Source organism: Triticum dicoccoides, chromosome 3A (genome assembly GCF_002162155.2).
Source record: "Triticum dicoccoides isolate Atlit2015 ecotype Zavitan chromosome 3A, WEW_v2.0, whole genome shotgun sequence".
Lineage (NCBI taxonomy): Eukaryota > Viridiplantae > Streptophyta > Magnoliopsida > Poales > Poaceae > Triticum > Triticum dicoccoides.
This window is the reverse complement of record NC_041384.1, coordinates 727,643,366-727,659,511: the sequence shown is the minus strand read 5'-3', so window position 1 is coordinate 727,659,511 and position 16,146 is coordinate 727,643,366. Positions and strand designations below refer to the sequence as shown.

Genomic DNA, 16,146 nt, shown 5'->3' with positions numbered 1-16,146 from the left:
CTAGGAGATTGGATCTCCTAGGCTGGCGCACCCCCCTGGCCCTCCTATATATAGTTGAGGAGAGGGAGGACTTCATACCTCAGCCTTTGGTGCTTCCCTCTCCCCTGTTACATCTCTCCCTCATAGTACACGGCAAAGCCCTGCTACTGTGACGTCCTGCATCCACCACCACGCCGTCGTGCTGCTGGATCTTCATCAACCTCTCCCCCCCCTTGCTGGATCAAGAAAGGAGGAGACGTCATCCGTTCCATGCGTGTGTTGAACGCGGAGGCACCGTCCGTTCGGTGCTAGGATCTCCGGTGATTTGAATCACGTCGTGTTCGACTACATCATCCCCGTTCTTTGAACGCTTCCGCTCGCGATCTACAAAGGTATGTAGATGCATCCGATCACTCGTTGCTAGATGAACTCCTAGATGGATCTTGGTGAAACGAGTAGGAAAATTTTTGTTTTCTGCAACGTTCCCCAACAGTGGCATCATGAGCTAGGTCTATGCGTAGTTCTCTTGCACGAGTAGAACACAATTAGTTTTGGGCGTTGATGTTGTCAACTTTCTTGCCGCTACTAGTCTTATCTTGCTTCAACGGAATTGTGGGATGAAGCGGCCCGGACCAACCTTACACGTATGCTTACGTGAGACCGGTTCCACCGACAAACATGCACAAGTTGCATAAGGTGGCTGGCGGGTGTCTGTCTCTCCTACTTTAGTTGGAGCAGATTCGATGAACAGGGTCCTTATGAAGGGTAAATAGAAGTTGACAAATCACGTTGTGGCTTTCACGTAGGTAAGAAAACGTTCTTGTTAGAACCCTACTTCAGCCACGTAAAACCTGCAACAACAATTAGAGGACGTCTAACTTGTTTTTGCAGCAAGTGCTTTGTGATATGATATGGCCAAAGTTGTGATGAATGATGAATGATTGATATGTGATGTATGAGATGTTCATGCTATTATACAAGGAATCACAACTTACATGTCGATGAGTATGACGGTGACAGGATGATCATGGAGCCCCAAGATGGAGATCAAATGAGCTATGTGATATTGGCCATATCATGTCACTATTATTATTTGATGCATGTGATGTTTATCATGTTTTGCATCTTGTTTACTTAGAACGACGGTAGTAAATAAGATGATCCCTTACAACAATTTCAAGAAGTGTTCTCCCCTAACTATGCACCGTTGCTACAGTTCGTCGTTTCGAAGCACCACGTGTTAATCGGGTGTGATAGATCCTTACGTTCACATACAACGGGTGTAAGACAGTTTTACACATGCAAAAACACTTAGGGTTAACTTGAGGAGCCTAGCATGTACAGACATGGCCTCGGAACACAGAGACCGAAAGGTCGAACACGAGTCGTATGGAAGATACGATCAACATGAAGATGTTCACTGACGATGACTAGTCTGTCTCACGTGTTAATCGGACACGGCTTAGTCGACTCGGATCGTGTAACACTTAGATGACTAGAGGGATGTCTAATCTGAGTGGGAGTTCATTAATAATTTGATTAGATGAACTTAATTATCATGAACTTAGTCTAAAATCTTTACAATATGTCTTGTAGATCAAATGGCCAACGTTGTATTCAATTTCAACGCGTTCCTAGAGAAAACCAAGCTGAAAGACGATGGCAGCAACTATACGGACTGGGTCCGGAACCTGAGGATCATCCTCATAGATGCCAAGAAAGATTATGTCCTACAAGCACCGCTAGGTGATCCACCCGTCCCACAGAACCAAGACGCTATGAACGCTTGGCAGACACGTACTGATGACTACTCCCTCGTTTAGTGCGGCATGCTTTACAGCTTAGAGCCGGGGCTCCAAAAGCGTTTTGAGAGACATGGAGCATATGAGATGTTCGAAGAGCTAAAAATGGTTTTTCAAGCTCATGCCCGGATCGAGAGATATGAAGTCTTCGATAAGTTCTTCAGCTGTAAGATGGAGGAAAATAGTTCTGTCAGTGAGCACATACTCACTATGTCTGGGTTACATAACCGCTTGACTCAGCTGGGAGTTAATCTCCCGGATGACGCGGTCATTGACAGAATCCTCCAGTCGCTTCCACCAAGCTACAAGAGCTTTGTGATGAACTTCAATATGCAGGGGATGGTAAAGACCATTCCTGAAGTATTTGCTATGCTGAAATCAGCAGAGGTAGAAGTCAAGAAGGAACATCAAGTGTTGATGATGAATAAAACCACTAAGTTCAAGAAGGGCAAGGGTAAAAAGAACTTCAAGAAGGACGGCAAGGAAGTTGCCGCGCCTGGCAAGCAAGCTGTCGGGAAGAAGTCAAAGAATGGACCCAAGCCTGAGACAGAGTGCTTTTATTGCAAAGGGAAGGGTCACTGGAAGCGGAACTGCCCCAAATACTTAGCGGACAAGAAGGCCGGCAACACCAAAGGTATATTTGATATACATGTAATTGATGTGTACCTTACCAGTACTCGTAGTAAATCCTGGGTATTTGATACCGGTGTCGTTGCTCATATTTGTAACTCACAGCAGGAGCTGCGGAATAAACGGAAACTGGCGAAGGACGAGGTGACGATGCGCGTCGGGAATGGTTCCAAGGTCGATGTGATCGCCGTTGGCACGTTACCTCTACATTTACCTACGGGATTAGTTATAAACCTCAATAATTGTTATTTTGTGCCATGTTTGAGCACGAACATTGTATCAGGATCTCGTTTAATACGAGATGGCTACTCATTTAAATCCGAGAATAATGGTTGTTCTATTTATATGAGAGATATGTTTTATGGTCATGCTCCGATAGTCAATGGTTTATTCTTAATGAATCTCGAGAGTATTACTACACATGTTCATAGTGTGAGTACCAAAAGATGTAAGGTTGATAATGATAGTCAATGGTTTATTCTTAATGAATCTCGAGTCTCTTGATTATGAATCATTTGACACGTGCGAACCATGCCTCATGGGAAAAATGACCAAGACTCCGTTCTCAGGAACAATGGAGCGAGCAACCAACTTATTGGAAATCATACATACTGATGTGTGCGGTCCAATGAGTGTTGAGGCTCGCGGTGGCTATCGTTATGTTCTCACCCTCATTGATGACTTGAGTAGATATGGGTATGTCTACTTAATGAAACACAAGTCTGAAACCTTTGAAAAGTTCAAAGAATTTCAGAGTGAGGTTGAAAATCAACGTGACAGGAAAATCAAGTTTCTACGATCAGATCGTGGAGGAGAATACTTGAGTCACGAATTTGGCACACACTTAAGAAAATGTGGAATAGTTTCACAACTCACGCCGCCTGGAACACCTCAGCGTAACGGTGTGTCCGAACGTCGTAATCGCACTCTATTAGATATGGTGCGATCTATGATGTCTCTTACCGATTTACCGCTATCTTTTTGGGGCTATGCTTTAGAGACTGCCGCATTCACTTTAAATAGGGCTCCGTCGAAATCCGTTGAGACAACACCGTATGAATTATGGTTTGGGTAGAAACCTAAGCTGTCGTTTCTAAAAGTTTGGGGATGCGATGCTTATGTCAAGAAACTTCAACCTGAAAAGCTCAAACCCAAGTCGGAAAAATGAGTCTTTATAGGATACCCTAAAGAAACTGCTGGGTATACCTTCTACCTCAGATCCGAAGGCAAGATCTTTGTTGCCAGGAATGGATCCTTTCTAGAGAAAGAGTTTCTCTCGAAAGATGTAAGTGGGAGGAAAGTAGAACTTGATGAAGTATTGCCTCTTGAACCGGTAAATGGCGCAACTCAAGAAAATGTTCCTGAGGTGCCTGCACCGACTAGAGAGGAAGTTATTCATGATGATCAAGATACTTCTGATCAAGCTCCTACTGAAATTCGAAGGTCCACAAGGACATGTTCCGCACCAGAGTGGTACGGCAACCCTGTCTTGGAAATCATGTTGTTAGACAACGGTGAACCTTCGAACTATGAAGAAGCGATGGCAGGCCCGGATTCCAACAAATGGCTAGAAGCCATGAAATCCGAGATAGGATCCATGTATGAAAACGAAGTATGGACTTTGACTGACTTGCCCGTTGAACGGCGAGCCATAGAAAATAAATGGATCTTTAAGAAGAAGACAGACGCAGATGGTAATGTGACCATCTATAAAGCTAGGCTTGTCGCTAAGGGTTATCGACAAGTTCAAGGGGTTGACTACGATGAGACTTTCTCACCGGTGGCGAAGCTGAAGTCCGTCCGAATCATGTTAGCAATTGCCGCATTCTACGATTATGAAATATGGCAAATGGATGTCAAAACGGCATTCCTTAATGGTTTCCTTAAGGAAGAATTGTATATGATGCAGGCGGAAGGTTTTGTCGATCCTAAGAATGCTAACAAGGTGTGCAAGCTCCAACGCTCGATTTATGGGCTGGTGCAAGCATCTCGGAGTTGGAACATTCGCTTTGATGAGATGATCAAAGCGTTTGGGTTTACGCAGACTTATGGAGAAGCCTGCGTTTACAAGAAAGTGAGTGGGAGCTCTGTAGCATTTCTCATACTATATGTAGATGACATACTTTTGATGGGAAATGATATAGAACTCTTGGACAGCATCAAGGCCTACTTGAATAAGAGTTTTTCAATGAAGGACCTTGGAGAAGCTGCTTATATATTAGGCATCAAGATCTATAGAGATAGATCAAGACGCCAAATAGGTCTTTCACAAAGCACATACCTTGATAAGATTTTGAAGAAGTTCAAAATGGATCAGTCCAAGAAAGGGTTCTTGCCTATTTTGCAAGGTGTGAGATTGAGCTCGGCTCAATGCCCGACCACGGCAGAAGATATAGAAGAGATGAGTGTCATCCCCTATGCCTCTGCCATAGGTTGTATTATGTATGCCATGCTGTGTACCAGACCTGATGTAAACCTTGCCGTAAGTTTGGTAGGAAGGTACCAAAGTAATCCCGGCAAGGAACACTGGACATCGGTCAAGAATATCCTGAAGTACCTGAAAAGGACTAAGGAAATGTTTCTCGTTTATGGAGGTGACGAAGAGCTCGTCGTAAAGGGTTACGTCGACGCTAGCTTCAACACAGATCTGGATGACTCTAAGTCACAAACCGGATACGTGTATATGTTGAATGGTGGAGCAGTGAGCTGGTGCAGCTGCAAACAGAGCGCCGTGGCGGGATCTACCTGTGAAGCGGAGTACATGGCAGCCTCGGAGGCAGCACATGAAGCAATATGGGTGAAGGAGTTCATCACCGACCTAGGAGTCATACCCAATGCGTCGGGGCCAATCAAACTCTTTTGTGACAACACTGGAGCTATTGCACTTGCCAAGGAGCCCAGGTTTCACAGGAAGACAAGGCACATCAAGCGTCGCTTCAACTCCATTCGTGAAAATGTTCAAGATGGAGACATAGAGATTTGTAAAGTACATACGGACCTGAATATAGCAGATCCGTTGACTAAACCTCTCCCTAGGGCAAAACATGATCAACACCAGAATTCCATGGGTGTTCGATTCATCACAATGTAACTAGATTATTGACTCTAGTGCAAGTGGGAGACTGTTGGAAATATGCCCTAGAAGCAATAATAAAAGTATTATTATTATATTTCTTTGATCATGATAATTGTCTTTATTCATGCTATAACTGTATTATCCGGAAATCGTAATACATGTGTGAATACATAGACCATAATACGTCCCTAGTAAGCCTCTAGTTGACTAGCTCGTTGATCAACAGATAGTCATGGTTTCCTGGCTATGGACATTGGATGTCATTGATAACGGGACCACATCATTAGGAGAATGATGTGATGGACAAGACCTAATCCTAAGCATAGCACAAGATCGTGTAGTTCGTTTGCTAGAGATTTTCCAATGTCAAGTATCTTTTCCTTTGACCATGAGATCGTGTAACTCCCGGATACCGTAAGAGTGCTTTGGGTGTATCAAACGTCACAACGTAACTGGGTGACTATAAAGGTGCACTACAGGTATTTCCGAAACTGTCTGTTGGGTTGACACGGATCGAGACTGGGATTTGTCACTCCATATAACGGAGAGGTATCATTGGGCCCACTCGGTAATGCATCATCATTATGAGCTCAAGGTGACCAAGTGGTTGATCACGGGATCATGCATTACGGTACGAGTAAAGTGACTTGCCGGTAACGAGACTGAACAAGGTATTGGGATACCAACGATCGAGTCTCGGGCAAGTAACATACCGATTGACAAAGGGAATTGTATACGGGGTTGATTAAATCCTCGACATCGTGGTTCATCCGATGAGATCATCGTGGAGCATGTGGGAGCCAACATGGGTATCCAGATCCTGCTGTTGGTTATTGACTGGAGAGTCGTCTCGGTCATGTCTGCTTGTCTCCCGAACCCGTAGGGTCTACACACTTAAGGTTTGGTGACGCTAGGGTTGTGAAGATATGTATATGCAGTAACCCGAATGTTGCTCGGAGTCCCGGATGAGATCCCGGACGTCACGAGGAGTTCCGGAATGGTCCGGAGGTAAAGAATTATATATAGGAAGTGCAGTATCGGCCATCGGGACAAGTTTCGGGGTTATCGGTATTGTACCGGGACCACCGGAGGGGTCCCGGGGGTCCACCGGGTGGGGCCACCTGTCCCGGGGGGCCACATGGGGGTCCACCGGGTGGGGCCACATGCCTGGATGGGCCAAGGGCACCAGCCCCAAAAGCCCATGCGCCTAGGTTTCCACAAAAGGGAAGAGTCCCAATGGTGGAAGGCACCTCTAGGTGCCTTGGGGGGGTGGGAAACCTCCCCTTGGCCGCCGCACCTAGGAGATTGGATCTCCTAGGCTGGCGCACCCCCCCTTGGCCCTCCTATATATAGTTGAGGAGAGGGAGGACTTCATACCTCAGCCTTTGGTGCTTCCCTCTCCCCTGTTACATCTCTCCCTCGTAGTACACGACAAAGCCCTGCTACTGTGACGCCCTGCATCCACCACCACGCCGTCGTGCTGCTGGATCTTCATCAACCTCTCCCCCCCTTGCTGGATCAAGAAAGGAGGAGACGTCATCCGTTCCGTACGTGTGTTGAACGCGGAGGCACCGTCCGTTTGGTGCTAGGATCTCCGGTGATTTGAATCACATCGTGTTCGACTACATCATCCCCGTTCTTTGAACGCTTCCGCTCGCGATCTACAAAGGTATGTAGATGCATCCGATCACTCGTTGCTAGATGAACTCCTAGATGGATCTTGGTGAAACGAGTAGGAAAATTTTTGTTTTCTGCAACGTTCCCCAACACCTCCTCCAAATAAGGGTGATCCTGTGTTTGAATTAAAGAAACTCCCAAATACATTGAAATATTCTTATCTAGATGAAAAGAAAATATATTATGTTATTATCAATGCTAACCTTCTAGTGCACGAAGAATAGACATTATTGAAAACCTTGAGGAAACATCATGTTGTAATTGGATATACTCTTGATGATCTTAAAGTCACTAGTCCTACTCTGTGTCAATACAAAATTAATATGGAGCCCGATGCCAAACCAGTCGTCGATCATCTACCTCAGTTGAATCCTAAGATGAAGGATGTGTTAAGAAAGGAAATACTAAAGCTTCTGGAGGTAGGTATAATTTATCCTATAGCTGATAGTATATGGGTAAGTCTTGTTCATTGTGTCCCTAAGAAAGGTGGCATCACTGCTGTTCCTAATGATAAAAATAAACTTATCCCACAAAGAGTTGTTACATGTTATAGGATGGTAATTGATTTTAGAAAATTGAATAAAGCTGCCATTAAAGATCATTATCCTTTGCATTTTATTGATCAATTGTTAGAAATATTATCTTAGGATACACACTTTTGTTTCTTAGATGGATATTTTGCTTTCTCTCAAATACCCATGTCACTAGAAGATCAAGAGAAAATTATTTTTACTTGTTCTTTTGTAACCTATGCTTATAGACGTATGCCTTTTGGTTTATGTAATGCACCTGCTATTTTTCATAGGTGTATGACTGCTATATGCCATGATTTTTGTGAGAAAATTGGTGAGGTCTTCATGGTTGATTGTTCCGTACGTGAAACTTCTTTTGATGACTATATGAGCAATCTTGATAAAGTTTTGCAGACATGTGAAGGGACTAAACTTGTCTTGAATTGAGAGAAATCCCACTTTACAGTGAATGAAGGTATAGTCATTTGTCATAAAATTCCTGAAAGAGGCATTGAAGTAGACAAAGCTAAACTTGATGCAATTGAGAAAATGTCATGTCCTAGAGATGTCAAAGGTATAAGAAACTTCCTCGGTCATGCAGGTTACTATAGGAGGTTCACTAAGGAATCTTTCCGATCTAAATAAGGATATTACATATACAAATGGTCTAATTGAAATGATGGAAGCAATTCAAAATTTTAAAGCACTCATAACTTTGGAGTATGGCCTAAGGAAAGATGTTAAACTTCACTTGGACAAACTCTTGAAGCAACAAAACACATACTAGTAGCAGAGGGGGAAATTAAATGGGCTACTTTAAGAAGTGAAAATTCTATATTCTTCCATGCTTTAGCTACTGTCTAGCATAGGCACAACTATATATCTTCACTGACTGGATCAGATTGTTTGGAAGTTTCTAATCATGCTGCAAAATCTTCTCTTATGCAATAAGCTTTTAAGGACATGGTAGGCAAATCAGAGCATTACAATATTCTTCCTGAATTGCTTCACCTATTGCGAGTGCATCATGGTATATCCTTCCTGGAAGAACCTTTCTCTACTTAGAAGATAGATGCCACAATTAAGGACTTGCCGTGAAATAAATCTCCAAGCCCACATGGCTCTAATTCCTATTTTGCAAGGAAGTGTTCGCTAATAATCAAGCAAGATTTTGTGATCTTTTTAAACATGTTCTATAGAGGGGAGGTGTGCCTACAAAGTATCAATAATTCTTTCATTTTCCCTGTTCCAAAGAAGCCTGATGCATCCTGTGTTAATGATTACAGAACCATATCCCAACTCCGTTGCACAACCAAATTGCTTACTAAACATCTTGCTAATCCATGTCAATCAATATGGATTCATCAAATCTAGATTTATACTTGATTGTATTGCCTGGGCATATAAATATTTATTCCAATGCCACAAAAGAAAAAATCCCACAATGGTGTTAAAGCTAGATTTTGGGAAAGCCTTTCACAAAATGGAGCACGTCATGATTTTAGGTATCTCGAAGCAAAAATGATTTGCGACCAAATGTTGCTCCTGGATTGAGCAGCTTCTTAACACCGCCACCTCTGTTGTATTGTTAAGCGGGGTGCCTGGTAACTCTTTTAAGTGCAGAAGAAGGGTGAGACAAGGAGATCCCCTTTCTCCCCTCCTTTTTGGTCTCACAGCTAAATTTTTATAAACAATTTTAGATAGTGTTATGCATAGAGATATTATTCAACCTCTAGTTAAGTTTAACTCCTGCCCTGATTTCCCCATACTTTAGTATGTTGATGACACCTTAATCATCATGCCAACATGTCTAGGTCAATTCGAGAATTTGCAACATCTAGTCAATATCTACTCCAAGGCATCTGGGTTAAAGGTTAATTACCAGAAATCAAGCATATTACAAGTCAATACCCCAAATGACACCTGCAACATCTATCCAGCATTCCGCGATGCACCATGGCACTTTTCTATTTATTTATTTAGGTGCTCCACTTAGTTTCACCAAGCCAAGAATGGATTTTTTTAATGTTCATCATTGACAGAATTCAGAAAATGCTAAATGTTTGCTCTCAGTTCTTGAGCTATGATGGCATATTGCTCATGGTCAATCCAATTTTGTCTTCTCTGCCTACTTTTCTTATGAGTTGTCTACTTCTATACAAAGGCACCATAGAACAGATTGATATATATATAGGAGACATCTCTTTTGGAGAGGCAAGGATCTCGAAAAGAAAATCCCTCCTCTCGCAGCTTGGGATCCTCTCCCTCCGTCCTATAACATAAGAGCGTTTTCGACACTAGTGTAGTGTAAAAGATGCTCTTATATTATGGGACAGAGAGTAGTTTGTAGGCCAAAAGACAGAGGTGGATTGGGCATTTTGAATTTGTCCCTACAAAATACATGCCTTCTCTTGAAATGGTGCACAAGTTTATCAATCACATGGATATCCCCAAGATCAACCTGGTTTGGGAAGTGTACTATGGGAAGGGTTTCCACCCAACTACAACATCCACTATATCTTTCTGCAGAGAGATTGCATGAAGCTTTTCCCAAATGATAAAGAACTTGAAACTAGTACTCTTCACAATGGCCAGACTTATTTTGGTCTGACAACTGGAATGGGATTCCTTTGATTGGAGTTTGGCCACACGTACATTCCATTGCTATCAGCCCGCATATCACCCTCTTTGATTTATATCAAGCAGAGGATTTAGCAAATGTTTTCCATTTGCCACTGTCTGAAGAGGCATGTGTGCAATTCCAGGAACTTGAACTTCTAATTCAAGATCTAACCCTCACCTCAAAAGTAGACTAGTGGCAATTGTCTAAGGGATCAAATCAATACAAAGTTTCTAGGGTTTATAGGTTGCTTGCCATTGCACCTGAGGTTATGCCAATGATCAAATGGATATGGAAAACTTGCTGCCAACTCAAACACAAGATCTTCTATTGGCTCCTCACAAATGAGAAGTTAAATACTGGATCTCTCCTACAAGGAAGCATGTTTTTATTCACGATTACACTTGTGGAAATCAGAGACCATCTCTTCTTTCATTGCCCCATTGCACACTTGTGCTGGTCCTACATTTGTACAATTTGGGCACCAACTATGCTAGGCATACATGATGAAGTTACACACCTAAAGAACATGTTGAATGTGACTTTCTCACTGGAAATCATCATCTTAGTACATGTTGAACTGTTTAAGACACTACTCTCTGTACTACTGTTTAGTTGCTGTTTCCTTGTTTAAAATCAAAATTGAAGATGCCAACCGACCATGCGCACGCGATGGTAGGTCAGCTGCTCGATCTATGGCTGACCAGACCGAGCGGTGTTGCTCGATCGGTCACACGGTCGCTCACTCCTTTCCGCGTGAGTGACCATGCCATGCGTGCGTACGTGCTATCGGCAGCAACGGCACGTACGTCGATGTCATGCATGCATCCCGTTGGTGCCGTGCACGTCAACCTACTGGCATACTTCCAAATCCAAATCTAGGATGCCAAGCTCCATGCAGCTAGCTAGCTGCGAATTTCAGACCACAAATTGCTACCAGATCGATCCTCCTGATGTTGACTGGAAAGTAGTGGCGGGCTACTGGAATCCTCTGATACTTAACAAACTCTGAGCACCCCGCAACGCTCGGAGCCCAAGCCGCGACCCTTTCCGCTATCGATCTTGTGCCACAGCGTCTGTATACGATCCCTTTTAATAGGCATCACCCAGCTAACTCCTAACTAATAATGGCATTGACAGCTCCTGCGGCCTCCCCTATTCCTACGACAGCGCCAGGCCCAACCCTCCACCGACGCCTCCGTCCTCGCTAGGCAGCCCCGTCGCCATTGCCGGCGCGCGCGCGCAGGCGCAGCAATGACCTCCTCCTCCGCCGCCTCCTCCTCCCACCTCCATATTACCATCACCAACGCCTCCTCCACCATCACCACCAACACCAACGCCACCAAATCGCAGTCGCAGTCGCAGCACCACCACTCCAGCAGCGTCTCCCCCCGCAGCGGTGGCTCCGGCGGTGGGGGTGGGGGTGGCACGACCAACCAGGCCTGCGCGGCGTGCAAGTACCAGCGGCGCAAGTGCAACCCCGACTGCCCCCTCGCGCCCTACTTCCCCGCCGACCAGCAGCGCCGGTTCCTCAACGCGCACCGCCTCTTCGGCGTCAGCAACATCCTCAAGACGCTGCGCCGCCTCAAGCCGGAGCTCTGCGACGCGGCCATGCAGACGCTCATTTACCAGGCGGAGATGCGCGCCATGGACCCCGTCGGAGGCTGCTGCAGCATGATCATCGACCTCGAGCACACCAGCGAGCTTCTGTCGGCCGAGCTCGCCGCCCTGCAACAGCACCTCGACATGTGCCGCCAGGCCGCATCTGGCGTGGCCGGCGGGGACGTCATGGACGGCCCGTGCGCTGACCTCGAGGTCACCTCCTCGAACCACCAGCAGGAGCAGCTGCTCCTCCACGCCGACCAAGATCAGGTCGTCGACGCGCTCTACGTCGCCCAAGAAGGCGCCGACCCCGTGATGCAAAATGGCGCCGATCACGACGACAGCCGGCAACCGCAATATCACGGTGGACAGCAGCAGCAACAACAACAGCAGCTGTACGACTATTTCTACTACGAGGCAACCGGCGCCGGCAGCGATGAAGCCGGGAGAAAGCCCAGTGGCAGCGGCGTCGACATTAACGTCGACGTCATGCAGCATTTCGATTACGACTCCAGCTGTGAGGTTGATGATCATCACAAGGTGGATCAACTGGAGCCGATGATCTCGTCGAGCCTCGAAGAGCACTACCAGATCGGACAGAAGGAGTACGAGATGAAGGTGGCGTCATTCGTCGATGTGTTGGACGTCAGGCCGGAGCTGCAGGTGGTGGACGGGAACGCCGACATCGGCATCAAGGAGGAGCTTCAGGAGGAGGATCCCAAGAATAACGATGACGACATCGCACTACGCAAAGCAGCACACATGGCTGAGTCGTCACATTGCAGGCTAGGGTTAGGCTTTTAAGTACATCTCTCTAATGCGCCATCAACCCATTCATGTGCCTACGTTTGCTTAACTTGTTTTGATAGAGAGAGGCTGTAGAAATCATATTGTTCTTTTTTTCAAATCCGCCGCGGCTCTATAGTCTATATTAATCAACAACAATATTACAGGAAATGGGCAAAACAAAAAAGAATATATAATCCACTCCTTGGAGAATTGTCCCCTCACCACATGATGTGGTAAGCAATCCAAACTATTAAAATAAATTGTCGACTCCATCCCGTACATCCTCAAGACGGTCGGAGTTGCCTACGCTGGAGTTCCACGCCGTCACTAGAACAATAAAGTTCTACCAATGCAGGTAGTCTTGAAATTACCGTTCTCAGCCGATACCGTTCTCAGCCGATACGTGTCAGCGACATCGATCCCTAGGAATCCACGAGCTGAAGAAGAAGACGATGCCGAGTTTCTCATAGCTAGACGTCTTCCTATGTCTGCAGAATACCGAAATCGGCGCCGATACTGCCGAAACACCACTGGCATATGAATGCACAACCAACTACCCCTACGTTGAGCATAGAGGAGGCCAACTTGTCAAACCCAATCCTGTGATCCTGTCTCTAGATTCGACAACTCGGGTAGTCCTATCAATGTCTATGCGCTGGACATCTCATTGATAGGACTACCTGATCAAGGGCGTGGTACTGCACTTCATTGCCAATCGTACAACAAGATCTTCATTGCCCATTGTGCACAAGGAAGGAGTGGTAGCTCACCTCACAACCCTCTTATCTTAGACCAAAGTGTGTCAAAATGTGCAACGTCGAATATCTTTTTGTTGTAACCCGAACACAACAAGCGCCGCCTTGTCGTCTGGGAGATGCCTTCTGTGGGAAAGTATCCGGTACTCCCAGCATTGGGGTTTTCCCTGTGCTCCAAATTAAAAAAAAAACATTATTGAATGTAACAAAAAATTCCGGAAAAAGATGTGAATGTTCACAAGCAATTTGACTACAACCTCTACAAATTTCAGGTCCACTCGGAACTTACATTGAGAAACAAAAATGTAAAATCTAGCATGAATAGTGTAAGAAAAAAGACAAAAGCAACATTGACACTATTCACATCTGGATTTCACTTTTTTGTTTCTCAATGTGCATTTTGAGTTTGGATCTGACATTTTTAGGAGTTGTAGTCACATTCCTTGTGAACATTCATCTTTTTTCCGTTTTTTTTGTTACATTTAAGAATTGTGTTTTGAATTTGAAGCACCAGGAGTACCCCAAGGATGGAAGAAACTGATACTTTCCCTACCTTCTGTTGCACTTCTGCCGATAAAGCTGAGGTTGTGGCCATTAGAGAGGGACTGTTTGATCTAGAGGAAACTCTAGGGGGCCTTTTATGTTTGGAATCTGACTGTGCATCTGTGATCAGACTGGTTGATCTCGACACTCTGAACATGTCTAGCCTGCACCCAATCGTCAGTGACCTCAAGGATTTGCTGAAACAATATGGCCCATGAGCTTGCTTCTGCGGCGATAATGTATGGTGACTTTTCCCTGATTGCGGATATCCATGTTCATTTTAAATCTCTGCTTATGAAAGATTGTAATCAGGTTCCTACGAATTTATAATCCCGTTTCTACCTCAATAAGGCAAAGTTGGATCATTAGTTAAAATTACATGAAACATTGCACTTGTGAACTATAAAAGGAAAAATTGTAGAATGTTTTCGAAAACAACTTCAACTAATTTTGTGCTACTAAATCAATAAGGTAAAATGCAAAAAATAACTTTGTTGTAACTTCCATTTTATGACACATATCGATGCATCCTTTTCAACTTATTCCACCTAGTGAACGGCAAAGTTGGATCATTAGTTAAAATTACATGAAACATTGCACTTGTGAATTAAAAATGCAAAAAATGTAGAATGTTTTCGAAAACAACTTCAACTAATTTTGTGCTACTAAATCAATAAGGTAAAATGCAAAAAATAACTTTGTTGTAACTTCCATTTTATGACACATATCGATGCATCCTTTTCAACTTATTCCACCTAGTGAACGGCAAAGTTGGATCATTAGTTAAAATTACATGAAACATTGCACTTGTGAATTAAAAAAGAAAAAATTGTAGAATGTTTTCGAAAACAACTTCAACTAATTTTGTGCTACTAAATCAATAAGGTAAAATGCAAAAAATAACTTTGTTGTAACTTCCATTTTATGACACATATCGATGCATCCTTTTCAACTTATTCCACCTAGTGAACGGCAAAGTTGGATCATTAGTTAAAATTACATGAAACATTGCGCTTGTGAATTAAAAAAGAAAAAATTGTAGAATGTTTTCGAAAACAACTTCAACTAATTTTGTGCTACTAAATCAATAAGGTAAAAATGCAAAAATTCACGCCCACCTTGGGGCTCGAACCCAAGACCACAAGGTTAAGAGCCTTGCGCTCTACCAACTGAGCTAGACGGGCAATAGTTGCACCAAGTCCAAATCACGTTCATTTATAACATTTACAGTATTTTTTCCAATATCAACCGCCCAAGCATAAAGTACTGTATGCAGAAGTTTACCATTGAAAGATTTTTGAGCAGACGAACACCGAAAAGTTCCACGAGAAATTAAACATGTCATGGTCACGTTCCAAAGCTCCAAGATCATACATATAGAACTCTAAAAAAGAATGATCAATCTTCAAAACCAAAAAAGAAAACATTTCTTACTGCCATGGCAGAAAACAAAGATCATCACGTTCTCCTCCGGTAGCGTCATGGCCATCCGCGCTCCATCGGTGAGCGCAGACATCGTGCTTGTCACCGCACGCTGGTGACACGTGTCGAACCCGTCCAGTGGCGCCGACACGGGCGCTTACAACCTGGGCTGGAACGCGTCGCGCACATGGCGTACATGGGGGACGAGAGCGGCGTGAAGTTGAATATGGTGCTCGTGTCCAAGATCGTGTTGCCCCTGCCAGTGGCAGGGTCGAACGACGTGAGTGCCGACGCCGTCATGGCCACGGCCCTGCCGGCCATGTGGATGCCGACCATGTCGATGTAGTACAAGGTGGGGCGGCGAGGGTTGTACACGAGAAAACAATCGGTCAAGAGAGACATAGTGGGCATGAAGAGAGTAGCCATGAAGTGTCTACCTAAATTTGCCATTGAAAATCTGGGTTGAAATGGTAAATGTGCAAAAAAATAGACATAACATGACGAAACTTTTAAAAAATTGATCTCTAAATCATGGTAAATTCAAAAATATATTTCACTATAGTAATGTCAACTATCTATATGTACCTGAAAATTCATGAGAAAATTAAAAAATGTGTTCTCTAACACATGGAAAAGATCTATATACACTAGTGCAGAACCGGGCAATAGTACCGGTTCGTAAGGTCTTTTAGTGTCGGTTTGGTAACCGGCGCTAAAGTGTAGGCACTAAAGCCCCCCC

At 44.2% G+C, this 16,146-nt stretch overlaps 1 protein-coding gene and 1 non-coding gene across 2 annotated transcripts; one reads left to right on the top strand and one right to left on the bottom strand.

Moving 5' to 3' along the window:
• Positions 1-11,550: 11,550 nt before the first annotated feature.
• LOC119273518 lies at positions 11,551-12,846 on the top strand. The gene has a single exon (XM_037554656.1). The coding sequence runs from the start codon at positions 11,551-11,553 to the stop codon at positions 12,700-12,702; it is 1,152 nt and encodes a 383-aa protein (XP_037410553.1). The 3' UTR covers positions 12,703-12,846.
• Positions 12,847-15,096: 2,250 nt separating this feature from the next.
• On the bottom strand, positions 15,097-15,169 carry TRNAK-CUU. Its single transcript has one exon. It is a non-coding gene; the product is annotated as a tRNA-Lys (tRNA).
• Positions 15,170-16,146: the final 977 nt, after the last annotated feature.

Coding starts and splice junctions, on each gene's coding strand:
- LOC119273518 (XM_037554656.1), top strand. CDS start 11,551: ATGACCTCCTCCTCCGCCGCCTCCTCCTCCCACCTCCATATTACCATC.